This window comes from Schistocerca americana, chromosome 7 (genome assembly GCF_021461395.2).
Source record: "Schistocerca americana isolate TAMUIC-IGC-003095 chromosome 7, iqSchAmer2.1, whole genome shotgun sequence".
NCBI lineage: Eukaryota > Metazoa > Arthropoda > Insecta > Orthoptera > Acrididae > Schistocerca > Schistocerca americana.
In genome coordinates, this window is record NC_060125.1 from 224,622,510 (window position 1) to 224,646,729 (window position 24,220).

The 24,220-nt window shown below is 40.3% G+C and overlaps 2 protein-coding genes across 2 annotated transcripts in view; one reads left to right on the forward strand and one right to left on the reverse strand.

Moving 5' to 3' along the window:
- The window catches only part of LOC124622260 (centrosomal protein of 135 kDa), a 362,362-nt gene that overhangs the window by 189,303 nt on the left and 148,839 nt on the right, over positions 1–24,220 (reverse strand). The gene's annotated exons all lie outside the window — the stretch shown is intronic.
- The window catches only part of LOC124622261, a 117,115-nt gene that overhangs the window by 73,848 nt on the left and 19,047 nt on the right, over positions 1–24,220 (forward strand). Inside the window, exons 3-4 of the mRNA XM_047147923.1 lie at positions 5,913–6,292; positions 13,578–13,909. Of these exons, the coding sequence (XP_047003879.1) occupies positions 5,913–6,292; positions 13,578–13,909 (712 nt within the window). The remainder of the gene's footprint in view (positions 1–5,912; positions 6,293–13,577; positions 13,910–24,220) is intronic.

The following is a 24,220-nucleotide window of genomic DNA, read 5'->3' on the forward strand; positions in this document are numbered from 1 at the left end:
ATACTGAGAAGAAAAGGGTATTACCCGAGCCCCCTCCACTCGTTTTCAATGGAGGAAGGCAGGGTGATAGTGGGAAGAGCTTGAAATTTCCGCAAAATGGCGGCCCAAGGTGTTGGAGATACCAATAGGCTCCATGATGGTATCATCTGCTGCTGTCAGGCAAGAAATTGGGGAATGTATCTTGTTCCCTGAGAGCCATTGGAGGTTGACCCACACGACAGAGGAAGGGGTGGAACTGTTCAAAGAACTAGTGAATGAAATCCAGCTAGCTTTTTCGCTATCCCTAAGAACGCGACGACACTGTGCACACATCTGTTTATAATGAATGCAGTTTGCCATTGTAGGATGACAGTTAAAAATGCAGAAAGCACGTCTCCACGGTGTGGTATGCGAGGAATGAAATGTTCTGCAGCAGTAAGGATAACATTTGTAAGATCTTCCAAGTGGTCATCCCAACTGGGGAAATCTTGTTCTTTGAAGGTCGCCAGGGAGGAGTAAAGCCACCAGTCTGTCTTAGTAAGCTGCCATTTGGGTGTGCATGCAGGTGGGGTGGGAGTCAGCAAAGGGATAGTAGCACATGGGAAATGGTAGCTCTAGGAGGTGTCAGAAAGAATGGACCACTTGAGATGATGGGCAAGCTGGGCAGTGTGTGAGGAGTTGGAAAGGAATGTGGATGCTCCTGTGTTAAGGCAGAAGAGGTTAAGCTGATTAAGAAAGTCAGCCAAGAGGGCACCTCTCTGACAGGTTCTGGGAGAACCCCAAAGAGGATGATGTTCATTAAAGTCACCGAGCGGTAGAAAAGGGTGACATAGCTGCCCTGTAAGCTGGAGGAAGTCTGCCCTTGTGACATCAAATGACGGAGAGACACAAATGGTAAAAAGGGAAAAGGTCAGGTGAGGAAGGAAAAGGCAAACTGCAACAGCTTGAACACGCTTAGTCAAGGATATAGGTTGACTACGAACATCATTCCGTATGAGCAGTATGACTCCCCCAAGAGATGGAATGTCGACCTCAGGGGGAAGTCAAAATGGACTGGGAAGAAATACGAAAGCTCAAAGCGGTTGTGAGGACGCAATTTTGTTTCCTGAAGGAAGAGTACAAGGGGACACTGCAATTTTAAACGCAACCATAAATCCTCTTTGTGGGATCAAAGGCCGTGAATGATCCACTGCAGTAGAGTCATGATGAGGAAATAATGAAGGGGTGTCACCTCAGTGGCTGCCAAGTGCCAGCCTGCCGAGACTTGCTGCTACAGGGCACAAAAGCACGAGGATCCTGCTCTATGAGGTCCACAGAAGCATCGGCTTTCTTGTGCTGTCGGCCTGTGGAGCCCAATGCAGAAAAATGGTTGGTGGTGCGCACTGGCGACACGGAGGCTGGTCAGGCGAAGGTATCACGTGGTGACACCGTCAAAGAGGATCTTCGAGTTGGCGAAGGAGAAGACCATTTGCCTTTGTGGAACATCTTCGAGCCTTTCTGGTTAGCAGAGAAAGACTCAGGTGTTGGTTAGCTGGAGGGATGTAGGAAGTCTTCAAAGAGTACTACTCGTGCCCTTTCCAGCCTACCAGTTGTGTAGCGGGTGACTACGCCCCTTGAGGTTAGAGTTTGATGGCTTGTTGCACAGCTGGACAAGGGGATGGCAATACTATCTTGACACTGGGCAATTTCACAACCCCAGAGCTGAATTGGAGGTCGCATGTCTGCATGGCCATGTCCTTCATGGACCGAGATGTAGCAAGAACATAACTATTAGTGCCAGACAGTAGAATGCAGAGTTTGCAACTAGCCAATAACTTGCGGGCGACTGGGTAAGACACTTTTTCCTTTATGCAGATCTCCTGAATGGATCACTCATCAAGATACACGGGACAATCCGGAGAGGAGGCAGCATGGCCGCCATCGCAGTTGATACAGCGGGGAGGAGGCGGCAGACAATCACCCTCATGCGCATCCCTGCCACAGGTTACACATTTGTCTGGGTGTTGACAAGACGTTTCAGTGTGGTTGAAACGATGAAACTGGTAGCAGTGCCTCGGGTTCTGTGATAATTTCATAGCCTGCTTCGATCTTGGATGGAAGCACCACTCTCAATGGTGAGAAAAAGAGTGCATGTGGGCACTAAGGAGGAATCTACCTTTTTCATTACCTGATTAATGACAATGAGAATCTGATCAGAGAGGTATGATTGGATTTCGGTCTCAGTCACACCATCGAGCAGCCTAGTGTAAATAACACCATGGCAATAACTCAAAGTTCTATGGGCCTCGACATGAACAGGATTGCCATGGAGAAGTGAGGCGGCAAGCAGCTGTTGTGCTTGAGAATCAGAAGTAATCTCCAAAAGCAAAGTGCCATTCTGTAAACGAGAGCAGGATTTCACAGGGCAGACAACTGCATTAACACCTTCCTGAATAATAAATGGATTTACCACTGCAAAGGACTGACCGAATTCAGTACGTGAAACCACAAGGAACCGTGGTGCAGCCGGAAGGGTCTTTGAATTGTTAGCCTCATTCCGTTTACGTTTAATAGACACTGCTTGTGAAAATGATTGGCTCATTGCGAGAAAATCCCCCATGATTTCCAGAGTCTCCGATGACGTGCTCCTTCCGATTAGGGGGGCCCTTCACAAGGGGGCACACCCACCTTAGGTGTTTATACACACCTCCCAAACACCTGACAGAGGGAACATTCAGCAATTTTGGAAAGTAGCAGCTCAGGCAACCACTCCTCCCTGGGCCTTGCCTGTACCAGGGGGTACATGTGAACTCTACCTGTTGACCTGGGCTGGGCATTAGGCATTACCCAATCACCTGTTATGCGTCAGACACATGGGCTGGCCTTCATGAGTACACAAGGAGGAAGAAGAAAGAGAGCAACCTCAAACACCACAGTGGAGGAAGGATAGGAGAAGAGAAACAAAGAAAGGAAAATGGAACAAAAAACAGTGATGAGACTGTTCTTATGTCAGCGACAGACAATGCAGAACATTCCCAATAACAACGAGTCCCCCAATGGAGGTGAAACAGAATAGCAACAGTTTAGACATGCACCATGGAAGGGAAAAGATGCTCCAAAGGATGGAGCCCCGTGGTAGCCAAGCACGAACCCGTCAAAGATTGGCGAGTCACCCGGGGGGCCTCTGGCATGTTGCCAACTCCATCGCCTCCATAGTATCAAAGTTCAAATGGCTCTCAGCACTATGGGACTTAACATCTGAGGTCATCAGTCCCCTAGAACTTAGAACTACTTAAACCTAACCAACCTAAGGACATCACACACATCCATGCCCGAAGCAGGATTTGAACCTGCAACCGTAGCGGTCGCGCAGTTCCAGACTGAAGCACCTAGAACTGCTCGGCCACACCGGCCGGCTAGTATCGAGGCACGTTGGCCTAACCAGACGGGGTCCTGCTGCTTGATCCCTTGGCAGAGGGCTCAGCCAAGTCTACCAACTTTCCACAACTGGCAATGGCACAAACACAGCCATTATCAGCTTTACATAATGATTTCAAGAGCAAGGGATTTAGTATCTCCACCTACATTGGGTATCGGTAGTGACTCGGAGATGCTGTGCCACATTACTATGACAGCCATCAGCTCTAGCTGCAAGAGGCAGAAAAAGTGTGTTGCATAAGATGCTAGGCCATACTACTATGACAGCCATCAGCTCTAGCTCCAAAAGGCAGAAAAAGCGTGTTGCATAAGCCATGCATCTTGCATTGGTATAGGACAGTAATCACTTCTTCCATACAGTATGAAGTGCCCGGTATTTTGTTATATTGCTACACTTGCAATGGCCCTGCTTTTGTTCTGGGGTGTCTGGTTTTTGCTATTGGGACAAGTTCAGTGTACAGCTTATGATGACTGTTGCTCTGTTTGTGCTTTATGCTTTCGTATAAGAAGTGGACTGAAAACCTAGTTTTACCTATGACTGACTGGAAAAATTTTTGTTACTATCTGTGTTGGTCTCTTCTGCCATTATTATAACATCAACGCAGTTAAAGGGTGAAGGCAACTTGCATCCTCAGCAACAACACTCCCAATAGATGATAGAATAATGTTGCATCTATCATGAGTATTGAAATGCACATTTTGTTTTTTGTACAAATGTTATGAAACTGTTGCTCAAAGCATCAAATTTGTAAAGTCTGGAAAAAGTGCTTCCCTAGGCAGTTTTGGCTTAACCTGGCAGTTATATGTAAAACACACCCATGTTTTTGTATTGAGTGATTAACAATTAAGTTTGCAGTCACAAAAACATCCTCTCTGAAATGGAAGGATACTTAAAACTTCGTGGCAGATTAAAACTGTGTACCAGACCAAGACTTTAATTTGAAACCTTATATCTTATGTGGTCAAGTGCTCTACGGACTGTGTCACCCATGCATGACTCACAAGACATCCTCAAAGTTTTACTTCCACCAGTAAATTGTCTCCTACCTTCTAAACTTCACAGACTACCTCCTGCGAAATTTATAGAACTAGCAGGCCTGGAAGAAAGAATACTGCAGAGACATGGCTTAACCACAGCCTGGGGGGATGTTTCCAGAATGAAATTTTCACTCTGCAGTGGAGTGTGCACTGATATGAAACTTCCTGGTAGCTTCTGTGAAGTTCAGAAGGTAGGAGATGAGGTACTGGGAGGAGTAAAGTTATGAGGACAGGTTGTGAGTTGTACTTGGGAAGCTCAGTTGGTACAGAACTTGCCTATGTCCCAAGTTAGTCTTTTGGTCTGACACAGTTTTAATCTGCTGGGAAGTTTCGTATCAGTCCACACTCCACCACAGAGTGAAAATTTCAATCTGGAAGCATCCCCCAGACTATGGCTAAGCCATGTCTCCGCAATATCCTTTCCTCCAGGAGTGCTAGTTCTACAAGTTCCACACGAGAGCTTCAGTAAAGTTTGGAAGGTAGGAGATGAGGTACTGGCAGAAGTAAAGCTGTGAGGTCATGCTTTGGTGGCTCAGTCAGGAGAGCCCTCGCAAAGGTCCCAAGTTTGAGCCTCAGTCTGGTACACAGTTGTATTCTGCCACGAAATTTCATATCAGGACACACACTGCTGCAAAGTAAAACTTTCATTCTGGAATGATACTTGCTTTCTCAAAATATGCAGCTGAGTAAACATCCAAAAATCTTAAAATACTATCCTGATTTTTATTGTTGATGTGCTTCCCAGGGAAATTTTCATATTAATATTAAAATGTAAAACACTTCCTAATGTTCTGCAGGATTAGGAAGTATTTTCCTTTTTTAATATTATTATCATGTTCTGCCAAGCACTGATGTAAAATTCAGTTAATTTCTCATATCTTAGAGGATCTACTGATTTTAGCAAATTAAACAAAGTTTAACAGTTCAATGAAATTACTGTATTTTCGCATTCTTTTCTTAGTATGTATTTCACAGCTTCCACAGCGTGTCATGAATGTAAATGTCCAAATGTTCTTACTTTTTGGTATGCACATCCATTAACATTCAGGTGGGCGTCTGAAATACGATATACAATTAACACATCACTTTTGTGATGATTCAGCATATCTTGTATTAACTTCTTTGGCACAGTTGTTCCAGATGGTCAAATGAGTCTTTTGTCTAGTAAATGATTTTGTAGAAATTTCCACAAATGAGGGTTGTCACAGAATACCCATACTTTAATGTAATGGCCTGCAGGCCTTGAAAAACATGTTTTATCCTTGGATGTCCAAAGCTGTAAGGTTGTCTTTACTTTAAGTACAATTAATTTCTGAAATTCAAATATTTTCAAAGAAGATTCACACCCCCCCCCCCCCCCAAAAAAAAAATCATGTCTTGAAAGCAATAAGTTTTCCACTTGAAAAAGTAAGTGCAAAAGTAACTTTTGTAGCTTTGGGTGCATACTATTCAGTGAAAAAAATATTTCACTGCTGCAGGAGATACCTCTGGTGTGGGCATTGCTGGTCATTCTCATGGTGTGTCAAGGAACAACCCCAAACCCGGACCCTGCTGCTTCTGCTGCGCCTGGGATTGTGTTACCTCCACGGTGGGCCCGTGACACTGCACGCAACCCGTGTGCTCTGCAAGGATGGCAGCTGGTGCTATGGCCAGCTGATGGCCACTGCTACCGAGTGTTCCAACAGGGACCCTGTCCAGTGGGCCAAGAGCTGGTGGTAAGCCTACAAGGGGAGCCACTGTGTCGCTGCCTACCAGGCCACCTCCGGGTCCCAGAACTTACTGGTCATGTCTGCTATCCTGCACACCAACGTGGGCCTTGTCCCTTTAACCACTATCTACAACCTGCTGTGACACATTCGTGAGTACTGTAGCAAATCATTCACTTCACTGAGTTGCTTTTCCCTCGCACCATTCTTTGCAGAATTGAGATGTAAAACAGTACCGTACAAGTATGCTATCAAACATGTAAGAGAACAGCTTAATTTTTTCCCTCAAAATTCAATCTTGAATTACATACAGTTTTGGAAAAAATCATTATTCTCAGTCTACAATAAAAAGCACAGTCCCTTAGCATATGAGAAAAATTGATCCTGTAAGTTTTCTGAACTGACAGGATACAAACACACCTTCCATAATAGTGTAGTGATTATTGGTAATGTATAAATGTCATGTCATTTCAAAGGGCTAACAAATTGACGCATACATGGCTATCTACCTTTAGCCTCTGAAAAAAAGGTTTTTAAGGAAAATTCTTATGTAATTCTCAGTTCATAAGCGTTATTAAATGGTGTAGCGTATCAGCAGCCCATACATTTTAAACAATTAATTCATCTCCAGTGCTTCACTTTGGTGGAACGGAGGTCTTCGCATAATTACCTAACATTGTGTAGGACTAGCTCAAAGAACTGAAAGAACTCCCAAGTTGGGACAACTACATCTACATCTACAGCACTACTCTGTAAATAACACTTAAGTGTCTGGCAGAGGGTTCATCGAACCACCTTCACAATAATTCAGTTATTCCACTCTCAAACAGCACATGGAAAAAACGGTCACCTATCTCTTTCCATGTGAGTTCTCATTTCCCTTATTTTATTCTGATCATGGTCATTTCTCCCTACATAGTTCAGCATCAACAAAATATTTTCACATTCAAAGGAGAAATTAGGTGATTGAAATTTAATGAGAAGATCCTGTCCCAACAAGAAACATCTTTGGTTCAATGATGTCCACCCCAAATCCTGTATCCTGTCCTTTCTAACTCTCTTCTGCGTTTCCCGATAGTACAAAATGTGCTGCCCTTCTTTGAACATTCTCAACTAACTCTGTTAGGCCTATCTGGTAACGATCCCACACCATATAGCAGTACTCCAAAAGAGGGTGGACAAGCATAGCGTAGGCAGTTTCTTGATTAGATCTGTTGCATTTTCTAGGTGTTCTACTCGTACAATGCAGTTTTTGGTTTGCCTTCCCAGCAACATTTTCTATGTGTAGTTTCCAATTTAAGTTATTTGTAATTGTCATTCCTAGGTATTTAGTTGAATTCAAAGTTTTTAGACTTGACTGATTTATTATGTAATTGGAGTTTATGACCTCTCATTTTTTCATACCATACAGATATCTTCTCTAAATTGTTTTGCAATCAATTTTGTTCTTCTGATGACTTTACTAGACAATGAACAACAGCATCACCTGCAAACAATCTAAGATGGCTGCTCAGATTGTTGTTTCTTATCTATATAAACAATTTAGGAGACAGAGGACACACAACACTACCCTGGGGAATGCCACAAATCACTTCTATTTTACTCTATGACTTCCTGTCACTTACTATGAACTGTGACCTCTTTGAGAGGAAATCATGAACCCAGTCGCGCACTGAGACAACATTCTATAAGCATGCAATTTGATTGCAAGTTGCTTCTGATGTACAGTGCCAAAAAGCCTTCTGGTAATCTAGAAATACAGAATCAATTTGAAATCCTTTGTCAATAGCACTCAACATTTTGTGTGAGTAAAGAGCTAGTTGCGTTTCACAAGAACAATGTTTTCCAAATCCATGTTAGCTATGCATCAACAGACCATTCTTTTCGACGTAATTCATAATGGTTGTAGACGACATATTTTCCAAAATCCTACTGCATATTGACGTTAATGATATGGGCCTGTAATTTAGTGGATTACTCCAATTGCCTTTCTTGAATATTGGTGTGACCTTCCAGTCTTTCAGTAGGGATCTTTTGTTGAGTGACGGGTTGCATATGATTGTTAAGTATGGAGCTACTGCAATAGCATACTCTGAAAGGAACCTAATTGATGTACAGTTTGGACTGGAAGACTTGTTTTTATTAAGGAGAATATCTACTTCTAAGTTACTCATGTTGGCATCTGTTCTTGATTCAAATTATGGGGTACTTACTTCACCTTCTTTGGTGAAGGAATTTTGGAAAACCATGTTTAGTATCTCTGCTTTAGCAAGACTACCATCAATACTATTCCCATTGCTGTCATGCAGAGAAGGCACTGGTTGTGTCTCGTCGCTAACATACTTTGCATACTCCCAGAATCTTACTGGATTTTCTGCCAGATTTCGAAACAAGGTTTCATTGTGAAAACTATTATAAGCATATCTCATTGAAGTTCGCGCTAAAGTTCGAGCTTCTGTAAAAGATTACCAATCTCACGTGTTTTGCACTTTTTTTCATTTGGTATGCTGTTTTTGTTGTTTCTGAAACAGTGTTTTAACCTGTATTGTGTACCATAAAAGGATTAGCTCCATCTTTTGTCAGTTTACTTGGTATAAATATCACAATTGCTGCCAATATTATTTCTTTGAATTCAAGCCACATCTGGTCTACACTTACATTGTTGATTTTTTTAAGGAAAGGGTCCCCCTAGACAGGTCAGGCATGCACTACACACCGGAAGCAGCTACTAGGGTAGCAGAGTACGTGTGGCGTGCACACGGGGGTTTTTTAGGTTAGAGGGACCCCCCCTTGGGCGAAACGATAAAATACCTGATGGCTTACCAGAGAGGACATTATCATCGTTGATAAAGAACGTCCGTCCTCAGAGACCAAAAACAGGAAAAGTTAACGTAATATTGGTAAACTGCAGGAGTATCCAGGGCAAGGTTCCTGAATTAGTATCTCTTATTGAAGGAAATAGTGCGCATATAGTATTAGGAACGGAAAGTTGGTTAAAACCGGAAGTGAACAGTAACGAAATCCTAGACACAGAATGGAATATATACCGCAAGGATAGGATAAACGCCAATGGTGGAGGAGTATTTATAGCAGTAAAGAATTCAATAATATCCAGTGAAGTTATTAGCGAATGCGAATGTGAAATAATCTGGGTTAAGTATCAAAGGTGGGTCAGATATGATAGTCGGATGCTTCTATAGACCACCTGCATCAGCAACCGTAGTAGTTGAGCGCCTCAGAGAGAACCTGCAGAACGTCGTGAAGAAGTTTCGTGATCATACTATTGTAATAGGGGGAGACTTCAATCTACCAGGCATAGAATGGGATAGTCACACAATCAGAACTGGAGCCAGGGACAGAGACTCTTGTGACATTATCCTGACTGCCTTGTCCGAGAATTACTTCGAGCAGATAGTTAGAGAACCAACTCGTGAAGCTAACGTTTTAGACCTCATAGCAACAAATAGACCGGAACTTTTCGACTCCGTGAATGTAGAAGAGGGTATCAGTGATCATAAGTCAGTGGTTGCATCAATGACTACAAGTGTAACAAGAAATGCCAAGAAAGGAAGGAAAATATATTTGCTTAACAAGAGTGATAGGGCACAAATCGCAGAATATCTGAGTGACCACCATCAAACGTTCATTTCTGAGGAAGAGGATGTGGAACAAAAATGGAAAAAATTCAGAAACATCGTCCAGTGCGCCTTAGATAAGTTCGTACCGACTAAGGTCCAAAGCGAGGGGAAAGATCCACCGTGGTATAACAATCATGTACGAAAGGTACTACGGAAACAAAGAAAGCTTCATCATAGGTTTAAGAGTAGTCGAATCATAGCTGATAAGGAAAAGCTGAACGAAGCGAAAAAGAGCGTAAAGAGAGCAATGAGAGAAGCATTCAACGAATTCGAACATAAAACATTGGCAAACAATCTAAACAAGAACCCTAAAAAGTTTTGGTCATATGTAAAATCGGTAAGCGGATCTAAATCCCCTATTCAGTCACTCGTTGACCACGATGGCACCGAAACAGAGGACGACCGAAGAAAGGCAGAAATACTGAATTCAGTGTTCCGAAACTGTTTCACTGCGGAAAATCGTAACACGGTCCCTGACTTCAGCCGTCGCACGGACGCCAAAATGGAAAATATTGAAATAAACGATATCGGAATTGAAAAACAACTGCTATCACTTAGTAGCGGAAAAGCATCCGGACCAGACGAGATACCCTTAAGATTCTACAGTGATTATGCTAAAGAACTTGCCCCCTTTCTATCAGCAATTTATCGTAGATCGCTGGAAGAACGTAAAGTACCTAGCGACTGGAAGAAAGCGCAGGTCGTTCCCATTTTCAAGAAGGGTCATAAATCAGATGCGAATAATTATAGGCCTATTTCGCTTACGTCAATCTGTTGTAGAATAATGGAACATGTTTTGTGTTCTCGTATTATGACGTTCTTAGATAATACAAATCTCCTTCATCATAACCAACATGGATTCCGCAAACAGAGATCATGTGAAACTCAGCTCGCCCTATTTGCCCAAGAAATTCACAGTGCCGTAGACACTGGCGAGCAGATTGATGCCGTATTCCTGGACTTCAGGAAGGCATTTGATATGGTTCCGCACTTACGTTTAGTGAAAAAAATACGAGCTTACGGAATATCAGACCAGGTTTGTGATTGGATTCAGGATTTCCTAGAAGAAAGAACACAACATGTCATTCTTAACGGTTCAAAATCTGCAGATGTAGAGGTAATTTCGGGAGTACCGCAGGGAAGCGTGATAGGACCTTTATTGTTTACAATATACATAAATGACTTAGTTGACAACATTGGTAGCTCCGTGAGGCTATTTGCAGATGACACGGTTGTCTACAAGAAAGTAGCAACATCAGAAGACTCGTACGTACTCCAGGAGGACCTGCAGAGGATTAATGCATGGTGCGACAGCTGGCAGCTTTCCCTAAACGTAGATAAATGTAATATAATGCGCATACATAGGGGCAGAAATCCATTCCAGTACGATTATGCCATAGGTGGTAAATCATTGGAAGCGGTAACGACCGTAAAATACTTAGGAGTTACTATCCGGAGCGATCTGAAGTGGAATGATCACATAAAACAAATAGTGGGAAAAGCAGGCGCCAGGTTGAGACTCATAGGAAGAATTCTAAGAAAATGTGACTCATCGACGAAAGAAGTAGCTTACAAAACGCTTGTTCGTCCGATTCTTGAGTATTGCTCATCAGTATGGGACCCTTACCAGGTTGGATTAATAGAAGAGATAGACATGATCCAGCGAAAAGCAGCGCGATTCGTCATGGGGACATTTAGTCAGCGCGAGAGCGTTACGGAGATGCTGAACAAGCTCCAGTGGCGGACACTTCAAGAAAGGCGTTACGCAATACGGAGAGGTTTATTATCGAAATTACGAGAGAGCACATTCCGGGAAGAGATGGGCAACATATTACTACCGCCCACATATATCTCGCGTAATGATCACAATGAAAAGATCCGAGAAATTAGAGCAAATACGGAGACTTACAAGCAGTCGTTCTTCCCACGCACAATTCGTGAATGGAACAGGGAAGGGGGGGATCAGATAGTGGTACAATAAGTACCCTCCGCCACACACCGTAAGGTGGCTCGCGGAGTATAGATGTAGATGTAGATGTAGATGTAGATGTAGAGACTGTCTCTCAGGAAGGCATCATGAGAATTTTTATCTGCTGTTTTGAATATATTTTTTTTTTCATTTATTTTTTGATGGATTTGGGAGTCATTGTATTCAGTCTCACTATGACAACTCTGTGTTCACTAATCTCTGCATCAGTTTTGATGCCAGTTATTAGCTCAGAATCATTTGTTACTAAGAAACCAAGTGTGTTTTCACAACTTTTCACTATCTGAGTGGGCTCATGAACCAATTATTCGAAATAATTTTCAGAGAAAGTATTTAGCACAGTTTCGGATCATGTTTTATGCATACCGCCGGATTTAAACATGTATTTTCACCAACATGTCAAGGATAAATTGAAGTCACCATCAACTATTATTGCACGAGTTAATTACGCATTGAAAATTAGACTCAAGTTTTCAGCAACTGAATCATCTAAGTTGGGACGTCAGTAAAAGGATCCAATCATTATTTTAGTCTGGTTGCCAACAATGACCTCTGCCCATACCTACACACAGGAACTATCTTCTTCAATTTTGCCACAAGATAAATTATTTCTGACAGCAACAAACATGCCACCACTAACTGTATTTAGCCTACCCTTTCTGATAACTTCCATCAAACAGGAATCTTTATTTTGATTGTGCATATTGTTCATTAAACTAACAGGTGACAAAGAAATATGGTAACACCATAGATTATGTGAACAGTATCAGTGTCTGTTGTATTTCTTTGGGCAATATTATTATTAAAATTTCACTACACCATTTATAAGCATGTGCTTATAACTGGTGCATACGTAACTTTTCAGTGGTGGATGTGGTTTTTAGGCACTTTTTCCACATTCCACTAGGGGAATACCACACTGGTATCCAAGTCCCACCACAGTTATACGATCTGCAAACATTTAGAAAACTTTTGCTCATTTCCACATGAATAACACTACACACAGATGGTCAGAAGAAAAAGAGCAAGACTCAACTTTTCAGTGCTACCATATTCCTCTTGGGCTATATATAAATCTCTCTCTACCCCCTCCCCCCCATAATCATCCCCCCCCCCCCCCACACACACACACACACACACACACACATATACACACCACATATATCAAACTGGCACTGAAATTTTTAATAAAATATAAATACATCTATGACACCTATCACAGAGCACCTACATTTTATCTACAATAAAATGACTTTTCTGTTTTTAGACACTGAGAATGATAACATATTTGATCTTCCTGAAATCATTCCACAAACAAGTTAGAATTCTTTCATTAAAAATTGCTCTGTATTCGCACAATCATTTTGCACAGTACCAGCATGAGACAGAAAAATTTTAAAAAGTAGTTTAAGAGTATAATTACAATATGAGAACCTTTTTTCCATCTCTTACATTTTTCTTTTAAGTGAAAAAAGAAATCCTGTTTTTATGACTATTTATAGGTTATGGTCATTATTTGTAATTAATGTTAGCTCAAATAATATGCACAATGAGTTTTTAACAACTTCTGTGTCCAACTACCATATCCCTTGTTTTATTTTGCATTTGGGAAGTCATCCTTGTTGTAGACAGCCGAGATAAACAGGACAAGATGATATAACTTTGATCTGAATATGACACAATAATTACTGTTTATGTAGGTGATTACTAAGTAGAATAGCAAGAAAAATATTTGTATTAGGAATAAGTTTTGAGGTTCCTGTTCTCATCCAGTGCTGCATAACTTTACTTACAATGTGCAACATATTCCAGGGATATCGGAGAGTGTATCGCTGTTGCAACATGCCCTCTAGGGCAAGCAGTGTGGCCCCCTTCTGGCCAGTGCTACAAGCTGCAGCAACCTCCAGCCCGAGGACCTTGTGCCTGGGGTGAACTACTCCAGCAGGATGCTGAGAACCCAGCTCTGGCAAAGTGTGGCTGTAAACCTCAAACCCTTGGTTATCACAGACAGACAAGGTCTTGCCATCAGTTGTTCACCAAAGGTCCTTGTATGGAGGGCCATATCCTGCTTCCTGATGGAAAATGTGGCTGTCACAAGGGTCTGCAGCAGTATCATGCTCCTACACAAACCTGCCACACGTTAGGTGAGTCATACTGTGAACAGCCTACATTTTCAGTTTTTGCCTGTCTCATCATTATTGCTAAACCAGAGTGGAGATAACTGATCAGTTTGAACTTTTTAACTGATTGTTAAAGTGTTCTCTGTGCTATTATGGTATCTGTTGCCAAAATCAATCTAGCACTGAGTGACATAAAACATTGAACAGTAATACTTACAACTCCCATATGTTACTGTGACACAACTATATTCAACTGCCCTTTGGAACGCTAGTCAGCCTGTGGAGGATTGTATTTGTGTGTTCCATTTTCTAACACTTTTTGTCCTAAATTGTGAACAAGCACTATGGAAAACCAATCCCCTAACGATATTGCTGCATACTCATAACATCATTAGTAGTCTTACACCATGAACTGTTGTCTTGACATAATTTTGAGGCATACTGTTGTAACTGCGACTGGAACGGTCGTGGGGTTGAAGTGACGGAAAGCGCGGCACGACCTGTTCCCGCAGAGCGGTCCGCAAACAACAACACAACGGAAAGGATGGACACAACCAACAAAGGACAGAAAGAACAACAACAAGATCAAAACAGCGGAGTCACAAGGAAACCTAACAACCATGTCCACTTGTACACGGAACAAGAAAGTAAGTAAGCTATCTAACGCGAGGCGATGTATCCCGAGAGGTATGCAAGATTAGACTCACTGGTTGAGTGAGAGGCAGGCACTTAAATACTCTATCGGGGGTGCCACTATTGGCGGCTGGGACCACGTGTTCCACTGTGGTGCCCTCACACTAAATGCAGGCCAGGAGGCGCGCGCCACCACAGCTTACAGCGTGATGGTGTAGAGACCTCTACGGGTCTTCGACGTCCATGACGTCTGGCGGGGAATCAAATTCCGCGGCGTGCACTACCAGACACACCTATAATTGCCAATGTTAAGACACCCTCATATCATCTGGAAAAATGTTCCAGTAACATGCTTAAAAGTATGTGAGGATTGTGAAAACAACACTCACTAATTCAGAAAATGAGTAATACATGAGAACTGTGGATGCAGAAAATTAATGCCTTTAATTTTTTGAACAGGTGTCACATAATCAATCCTAGGATGATTTGATAAAGTCCAACAAAAGTTTCATAGATCTCTCAAGGTGCAGCCTCATGTTGCTATTTCCTATTTACCAGAAAGACTACAAGGAAATTTGTGGTATGGAAATGTGCAGCATCAAACTAAAACAAAATTTTCTGATAAAGATAATCTGACTAGTAGAAGGTAACAGGTTCCACCAGCTGGCAGATGAAATTTTATGATTCACCAAGTGGAACAGAAAAAGTTGCATATTTTTTTGGTGCATCTTAACACTCTAGTCACAACAATACAAAAAAATCATTTTAAAAATTTTTAAGTGGCAAATACAAGAAGAAATTTGCAAAATGTAAACAATCGTTTTAAAGTTGTGGTTACACTAAGTAATCACTGGGACATACAGTTTTCAGCCACCCATCATTTCACGAGACAGATTTGAAAGAAATTTTGAATTTTTCTCAGAGACAATCCCACATCTCACAACTTTAATGAACTCATAATGCTAAAAACAAATTATAGTCTCACATAAAAAGCAAAATGGGCCTAAACTTTAGTAAATTTCTATCAAAAGTACATACAGCTCCAGTGGTTTCATTTCAAAACCAGTCACAACATCAGCAGTATAAACTCAGATTTACACTACAGTAACTTAAGATATACTTACTTTCACTGTTAATGAGCTCCTTAGTATGTAGCACAATTTCCGTGCCGACTGTTGCTCTGAGCGCTGTATGTGAGTGGTACAATGCACTACATTTGTATAAGTTTCTCAGTGTTCCACTAGATGTTTCTGTCCTGCAATAACATCTGTTGTATCTCATGAACAGCACTGCACTTAAAAAATATAATGGTTTCAGGCAGAAACCATTGGCACTCAAAAAGTTAAATCACTCCATATTCAAATTCTATAATGGTATTAAAAAAGATAACTAACTACTTTTCCTTGTTTTATTTGACTGGAAAGGCATGGATTCCAGAGTCTCACTGGTCATTACCATCTAGTCTCACTCATCTTTGTCTCTTATTTATTATTTGTTAAGTTATACCAATGAAAATACATTGTGATGGTCTTCAGTCTGAAGACTGGTTTGATGCAGCTCTTCACACTACTTTCTGCTGAGCAAGCTTCTTTGGCTCTGCATAACTACTGCAATATCGCAACTTACACCCATTTCAACCTACTTATTGTAGTCATGCTTTGGCCTTGTCCTGCACTTTTTAACCTCCCCCCCCCCCCCCCTTCCTCCTAACAGCTTCCACTATGCCAAAATGATGATGCATAAAGATGTATTCTAGCTACACTTTCATTCTTTCCATCAAGTTATGTGATACAGTTTCAAATTTGGGAGAGAATAAATGTATCTCCTCATTAGCTATTCAATTCACCCATCTTCTTCTGTAGCACCACATCAGGAAAGCTTAGATTCTTTCCTTTTCTGAACTATATAACAACCACATTTCACTTCTGTGCAAGGCAACACTTCTGACAAATACCTTCAGGAAAGGCTTCCTAACATTTAAATTTATGCTCTATGATGGTAAATTTTCTTTTTCAGAAACACTTTTCTTGCTATTCAGTAACTACTTTTAGTGTATAATTTTATAATCTATCCCAATTTCATCTAGTTAGATCCCATTTCTCTTGCTTTACTTTTGTTGATGTTTATCTTATAACCACTTGTCAAGACAGTGTCCCTTTCATCCAGTTGCTCTTGCAAACCCCTTGCAGTCTCTGATGGAAACAAAACGTTATCAACAAATCTCAATGTTTTTATTTCTTCTGCCTGATTTCTAATTTCCTCTGCAAATTTCTCCTTGATTTACATTATTTATTATTATTTCTTTACTTTCTCAGACGTTAAGTCTGGTTAAAAATGGAAAGTGACGCGGACTTTGATCAAGCGTCACTTCCTTTTAACTGTACGGTATATGTTATATTGCATTTAGGAACTTTCGGGTAATTGAACATGTATCAATAATTATGGATTTCTGTAGTTGTATATATATATGTTTGGATGTAGCTGTATTGCATTGATGTATTGGTGGATATTGTGTGGTATGACTCCTGTAGTTGATAGTATAATTGGTATGATGTCAACTGTATCCTGATGCCACATGTCTTTGACTTCCTCAGCCAGTTGGATGTATTTTTCAATTTTTTCTCCTGTTTTCTTTTGTATATTTGTTGTATTGTGTATGGATATTTCGATTAGTTGTGTTAATTTCTTCTTTTTATTGGTAAGTATGATGTCAGGTTTGTTATGTGGTGGTGTTTTATCTGTTATAATGGTTCTGTTCCAGTATAATTTGTATTCATCATTCTCCAGTACATTTTGTGGTGCATACTTGTATGTGGGAACATGTTGTTTTATTAGTTTATGTTGTATGGCAAGTTGCTGATGTATTATTTTTGCTACATTGTCATGTCTTCTGGGGTATTCTGTATTTGCTAGTATTGTACATCCGCCTGTGATGTGATCTACTGTTTCTATTTGTTGTTTGCAAAGTCTGCATTTATCTGTTGTGGTATTGGGATCTTTAATAATATGCTTGCTGTAATATCTGGTGTTTATTGTTTGATCCTGTATTGCAATCATGAATCCTTCCGTCTCACTGTATATATTGCCTTTTCTTAGCCATGTGTTGGATGCGTCTTGATCGATGTGTGGCTGTGTTAGATGATACGGGTGCTTGCCGTGTAGTGTTTTCTTTTCCCAATTTACTTTCTTCGTATCTGTTGGTGTTATGTGATCTAAAGGGTTGTAGAAGTGGTTATGAAATTACAGTGGTGTAGCCGATGTATTTATATGAGTGATTGCTTTGTGTATTTTGCTAGTTTCTGCGCGTTCTAGAAAGAATTTTCTTAAATTGTCTACCTGTCCATAATGTAGGTTTTTTATGTCGATAAATCCCCTTCCGCCTTCCTTTCTGCTTAATGTGAATCTTTCTGTTGCTGAATGTATGTGATGTATTCTATATTTGTGGCATTGTGATCGTGTAAGTGTATTGAGTGCTTCTTGGTTTGCGTTACTCTATTTCACTACTCCAAATGAGTAGGTCAATATTGGTATAGCATAAGTACTTATAGCTTTTGTCTTGTTTCTTGCTGTCAATTCTGTTTTCAGTATTTTTGTTAGTCTTTGTCTATATTTTTCTTTTAGTTCTTCTTTAATATTTGTACTATCTATTCCTATTTTTTGTCTGTATCCTAGATATTTATAGGCATCTGTTTTTTCCATTGCTTCTATGCAGTCGCTGTGGTTATCCATTACGTAATCTTCTTGTTTAGTGTGTGTTCCCTTGACTATGCTATTTTTCTTACATTTGTCTGTTCCAAAAGCCATATTTATATCATTGCTGAATACTTCTGTTATCTTTAGTAATTGGTTGAGTTGTTGATTTGTTGCTGCCAGTAGTTTTAGATCATCCATGTATAGCAAATGTGTGATTTTGTGTGGGTATGTTCCAGTAATATTGTATCCGTAATTTGTATTATTTAGCATGTTGGATAGTGGGTTCAGAGCAAGGCAGAACCAGAAAGGACTTAATGAGTCTCCTTGGTATATTCCACGCTTAATCTGTATTGGCTGTGATGTGATGATATTTGAATTTATTTGGATATTAAGTGTGGTTTTCCAATTTTTCATTACTATGTTTAGGAAATGTATCAATTTAGAATCTACTTTATATATTTCCAATATTTATAGTAACCATGAGTGGAGGTACACTATCAAAAGCTTTTTGGTAATCAATGTATGCGTAGTGTAGTGACCTTTGTTTAGTTTTAGCTTGGTATGTCACCTCGGCATCTGCTATCAGTTGCTCTTTACATCCTCGTGCTCCTTTGCAGCAGCCTTTTTGTTCTTCATTTATAATTTTGTTCTGTATTGTATGCGCCATTAATTTCGGTGTAATGACTGAAGTTAATATCTTGTATACTGTTGGTACGCATGTTATGGGATGATATTTTGCTGGGTCTGCTACAACTTTAGGTTTCAGATAAGTTATTCCTTGTGTAACTGTATCCGGGACTGTGTATGGGTCTGCAATGTAACTGTTAAATAATGTGTTGAGGTGAACTTCTTTAACCAGAAATTTGCTATTTTATCTTTTCCAGGGGCTTTCCAATTGTGCGTAGAATTAATTGCTCGAGTGATTTCATGTAGCAAAATTATCACTCCAGGTATTTGTGGTATCATCTTGTGTGTGTGTGTGTGTGTGTGTGTGTGTGTGTGTGTGTGTGTGTGTGTTTCTGCTTGTATCCGCCATGCATGTCTGTTATGTTGTACCAGGTTTGACCATATGTTGCTCCAGAAGTGTTCCATGTCTGTTATGTTTGGTGGATTGTCTATTTTAATGTGTGTGTTATCTATTGTCTGCTAAAATTTCTTTTGGTTCGTGTTGAATATTTGGTTTTGTTTCCTTCTATTTTCACTTTTTTTATATCTTCCAAGTCATTTGCCCAATGCTTGTAATTTCTGCTTCTTTTCATCTATTGCTCTATCGCTTCTTCTTGTGAGATTTTACCTAACCTCTTTCGTTTTTGTCTGATATTTCATTTCTTATAAATTGTGTTAGCTGTCCGATGTCTTTTCTCAGTTTTTCTATCTGATCTGTAGCCTGTGTTGCAATGCTGGTTTTGTGGGTTTCTTCTGTGTGTTGGTTGATTCTGATATCTGCCTGGTGTGTATATTTAGTGAGTGTGTGCTCCTATACAGGGTGTTACAAAAAGATACTGCCAAACTTTCAGGAAACATTCCTCACACACAAATAAAGAAAAGATGTTATGTGGACATGTGTCCAGAAACGCTTAATTTCCATGTTAGAGCTCATTTTAGTTTCGTCAGTATGTACTGTACTTCCTCGATTCACCGACAGTTGGCCCAATTCAAGGAAGGTAATGTTGACTTTGGTGCTTGTGCTGACATGCGACTCATTGCTCTACAGTACTAGCATCAAGCACATCAATACGTAGCATCAACATGTTAGTGTTCATCACGAACGTGGTTTTGCAGTCAGTGCAATGTTTACAAATGCAGAGTTGGAAAATGCCCATTTGATGTATGGATTAGCACGGGGCAATAGCCGGGTCGCGGTACGTTTGTATCGAGACAGATTTCCAGAACGAAGGTGTCCCGACAGGAAGACGTTCAAAGCAATTGATCGGCATCTTAGGGAGCATGGAACATTCCAGCCTATGACTCGCAACTGGGGAAGACCTAGGAACCTGCAATGGATGAGGCAATTCTTCGTGCAATTGATGATAACCCTAATGTCAGTGTCAGAGAAGTTGCTGCTGTACAAGGTAATGTTGACCACGTCACTGTATGGAAAGTGCTACGGGGAGAATCAGTTGTTTCCGTACCATGTACAGTGTGTGCAGGCACTATCAGCAGCTGATTGGCCTCCACGGGACACTTCTGCAAATAGTTCATCCAACAACGTGTCAATCCTCATTTCAGTGCAAATGTTCTCTTTACGGATGAGGCTTTATTCCAACATGATCAAATTATAAATTTTCACAATCAACATGTGTGGGCTGACGAGAATCCACACGCAATTGTGCAATCACGTCATCAACACAGATTTTCTGTGAACGTTTGGGCAGGCATTGTTGGTGATGTCTTGGTTGGGCCCCATTTTCTTCCACCTATGCTCAATGGAGCACGTTATCATGATTTCATATGGGATACTCTACCTGTGCTACTAGAACATGTGCTTTTACAAGTACGACACAACATGGAGTTCATGCACGATGGAGTTCCTGCACATTTCAGTTGAAGTGTTCGTATGCTTCTCAACAACAGATTCGGCGACCGATGGATTGGTAGAGGCGGACCAATTCCATGGCCTCCACGCTCTCCTGACCTCAACCCTCTTGACTTTCATTTATGGGGGCATTTGAAAGCTCTTGTCTACGCAACCCCGGTACCAAATGTAGAGACTCTTCGTGCTCGTATTGTGGATGGCTGTGATACAATACGCCATTCTCCAGGGCTGCATCAGCGCATCAGGGATTCCATGCGATGGAGGGTGGATGCACGTATCCTCGCTAATGGAGGACATTTTGAACATTTCCTGTAACAAAGTGTTTGAAGTCACACTGGTACGTTCTGTTGCTGTGTGTTTCCATTCCATGATTAATGTGATTTGAAGAGAAGTAATAAAATGAGCTCTAACATGGAAAGTAAACGTTTCCGGACACATGTCCACATAACTTATTTTCTTTCTTTGTGTGTGAAGAATGTTTCCTGAAAGTTTGGCCGTACCTTTTTGTAACACCCTGTATAAACCAGTAATTGTAACTCTTCCATAGTTGTATTTTCATTTATATTGCTGTGTATGATTGTGTTGATAATTGTTATTGCTGTTTCGACTTGTGGGTTATTTGGTGGTCTATGCAAGAATGGTCTAATGTCTGTATTTGTGTCTTTGTATTCTATATATGTTAGCTGAAATTTTTATGCTATATCTAACATGTGGCACTTCGTGTTCTGTTTGTGCTTGCTCTGGTGGCTGTCTTAAGATTTCGTTTTCTTCTGATTGTTTAATTGATGCGTGTTGTTCTTTGTCTGTTTGCTCTGGGATGTTCGGAGTCCATTACTGTGTTTTCTTCTTCTTCTGATTGCACATTATTTTGTTCCAGTATTTGTTGTACTTGTTGTTTGATGTTTTCTAATTCTGACTGGGGTATCCTGTTATTTTTGATTATTACATGGATCTGATCAGCTAGTCATCGTTCTGTTAAAAATTTTATTATTATTATTATTGTTGTTGTTGTTGTTGTTGTTGTTGTTGCTGGTACAGATTGAATAACGGAAGGAGAGGCACACAGCAGTTCATGTCACCGTATGTTCTTATAGGTGTCCTCCTGCATATACACCTGTAAGAACACATGGTGACATGAACTGCCAAGAGTCTGTTGAATTGTAATGAAAATGCACTGAAGATGGCTATTTACAGCCAAAATCTTGATTTGCAAGCATAATCAAAACTAATGGGATGCAACTAACTGCTGTGTGCCTCTCCTGTACCATATATGGGCACTGTTAGCAACAGTTCCTGATGGAATCAAAATTGGTTAAGATTGAATAACATCAGGGGTAGGCTACAATCCTCACTCCCTTCTTCTCAATTACTGCTTTCCTTTTATGCTCTTTGACGCTTAACTGCATGTAGTATATAACATTTTGCTCTTTGTATTTTATCCATGATACCGTCAACATTTCATAGAGAGTATTCCAGTCTACACTGGCAAAAACATTCTCTTGTTGTTATTGTTTGTTTGTGTACTTTCCATTTCTCTTCTAAGTCAAGTCTTAGGGTCAGTACTGCTTTGCATGTTCCTTAATTTTTCCAGAACCTACACATACCAGATGGAATAGTTTTGCCATGGCTGTATCTCCCAAGGACTGCAGCAACTGGGAGATGTCATCTATACTATGTGTCTTGTTTCGACTTTGGTCTTAAAAGTGCTCTGTCAAATTCTTCTCACAGATCATCATTTCCTCTTCCCTTTCTATAATAGCATCTTCTAGTGCATTTCCCTTGCACAGCCCTTCTATATATTCCTTCCACTTTTTACATTTCCCCTCTTTGCTTACCATTGTCTTGCCTTCTGAGCACTTAATATTTATATAGATGCTTCTCTTTTCTCCAAAGGCCTTTCTTATTTTCCTGTAGTAGAACCTATCTTTCATTTGGTCATCCATGTTTCTATAGTTTTGCATTTCTCTACTAGCTTTGTCACTTTGCAATTTCTGTCAGTATAATTTTTTAGGTGTCTTTATTAACTTTTGCTTGTTTCATTTGCCACATTTTTATATTTTCTTTTTTGTCATTTACCTGAATTTAATATTTCACATGCTATTCAAGGATTTCTACTGCATCTTGCCTTTTGGCCTATTAAATCCCCTGCTGCATTCTCCGTTTCATCTTAAAACTGCTCATCCATCTTCTATTCTATTCCTTTCCCTTGCTTCAGCTAATTGTTGCCTAATCCTTCCTTTGACATTCTTGACAACTTCTGTTTCTTTTCACTTATTCTGGTCCCATCTCCTTAGTTCCTGAACTTCCTGCAATTTCTTCAGATTTAATATGCAATTCATAGCCAGTAAATTGTGGTCAGAGTCTTTGTTTGCCCCTGTAAATATTTTACAGTTTAAAATCTAGTTTCAAAAAATCTGCCCTAACCATTATGTAAACTATCTGAATCCTTCCAGTGACTCCAGTCTCTTCCATATACACAACATTCTTTAGTTATTCTCAAACCAAGTGTTAGCAATGGCTAAATTGTGCTCTGTGCAAAATTCTACCATGTGGATTCACTTTTCATAGTTTCCCCTAGTCCATGATCTCACATTTTTTTCTTTCTCTTCTCTTTCCTAGAACTGAATTCCTGCATCCTATAACCATTAAATATTTGTCCCCCTTAAATGTCTTTATAATGAGATGAAAGAAATATTCATTCTTTCAATATCTTCACCTGGACAACTAGGCATGTAGAATTTTGCTCTGTGGTAGGTGCTTGTTATGTATCTTTCTGCTATGATACCATGTTCTTTATGCTGTTCATAGTAGCTTACCTACATTTCCGTTTTTCTATTCAGTATCAGACCAACTCCTTTCTACTTTTTATTTATAAGCATGTACTCACCTGACCAAAAGTTCACTTCTTCCTAGTACCACACTACATTAACTCTCACTATATCTAATTTCAACCTATCCATTACTGTTTTTAAATCCTCTAACCTACCTACCTGATTAAGGGATCTAACATTCCACACTCCATCCTGCAGAATGCCAGCTTTGTTTTTTGTGATTACAGTATCCTCCCATGTACTCCCTGCCCAGAGATCCAAATTGGGAACTATGTTATCTCTGCAATATTTTACTCAAGAGAATGCTTTCATCATATGTCAAAGGATAGACCTGCATGTCCTCTGCAAATACAAGGGTAGGCTGAAAAGTAACACATACATATTTGTAGAAAGTGAACAAAATGACCATGAGAGACATGCCATGTGGCCCATATGCATGTGCAGTTCGAATGTGTCGCATTCATCCAGGGCATTGTGAGTAGCAGAAATATGGAAATGTGTTTTACTGCTATGTCAACACAAGCTAAGCAGTGTGCTGTTATCGAATTTTTAAACACTGAAAACATGACTTCTAGTAAGACTCATCATCATTTAAAGGCTATTTATGGTGATGATGCTGCTGATAGGTCCACAGTAAATCGA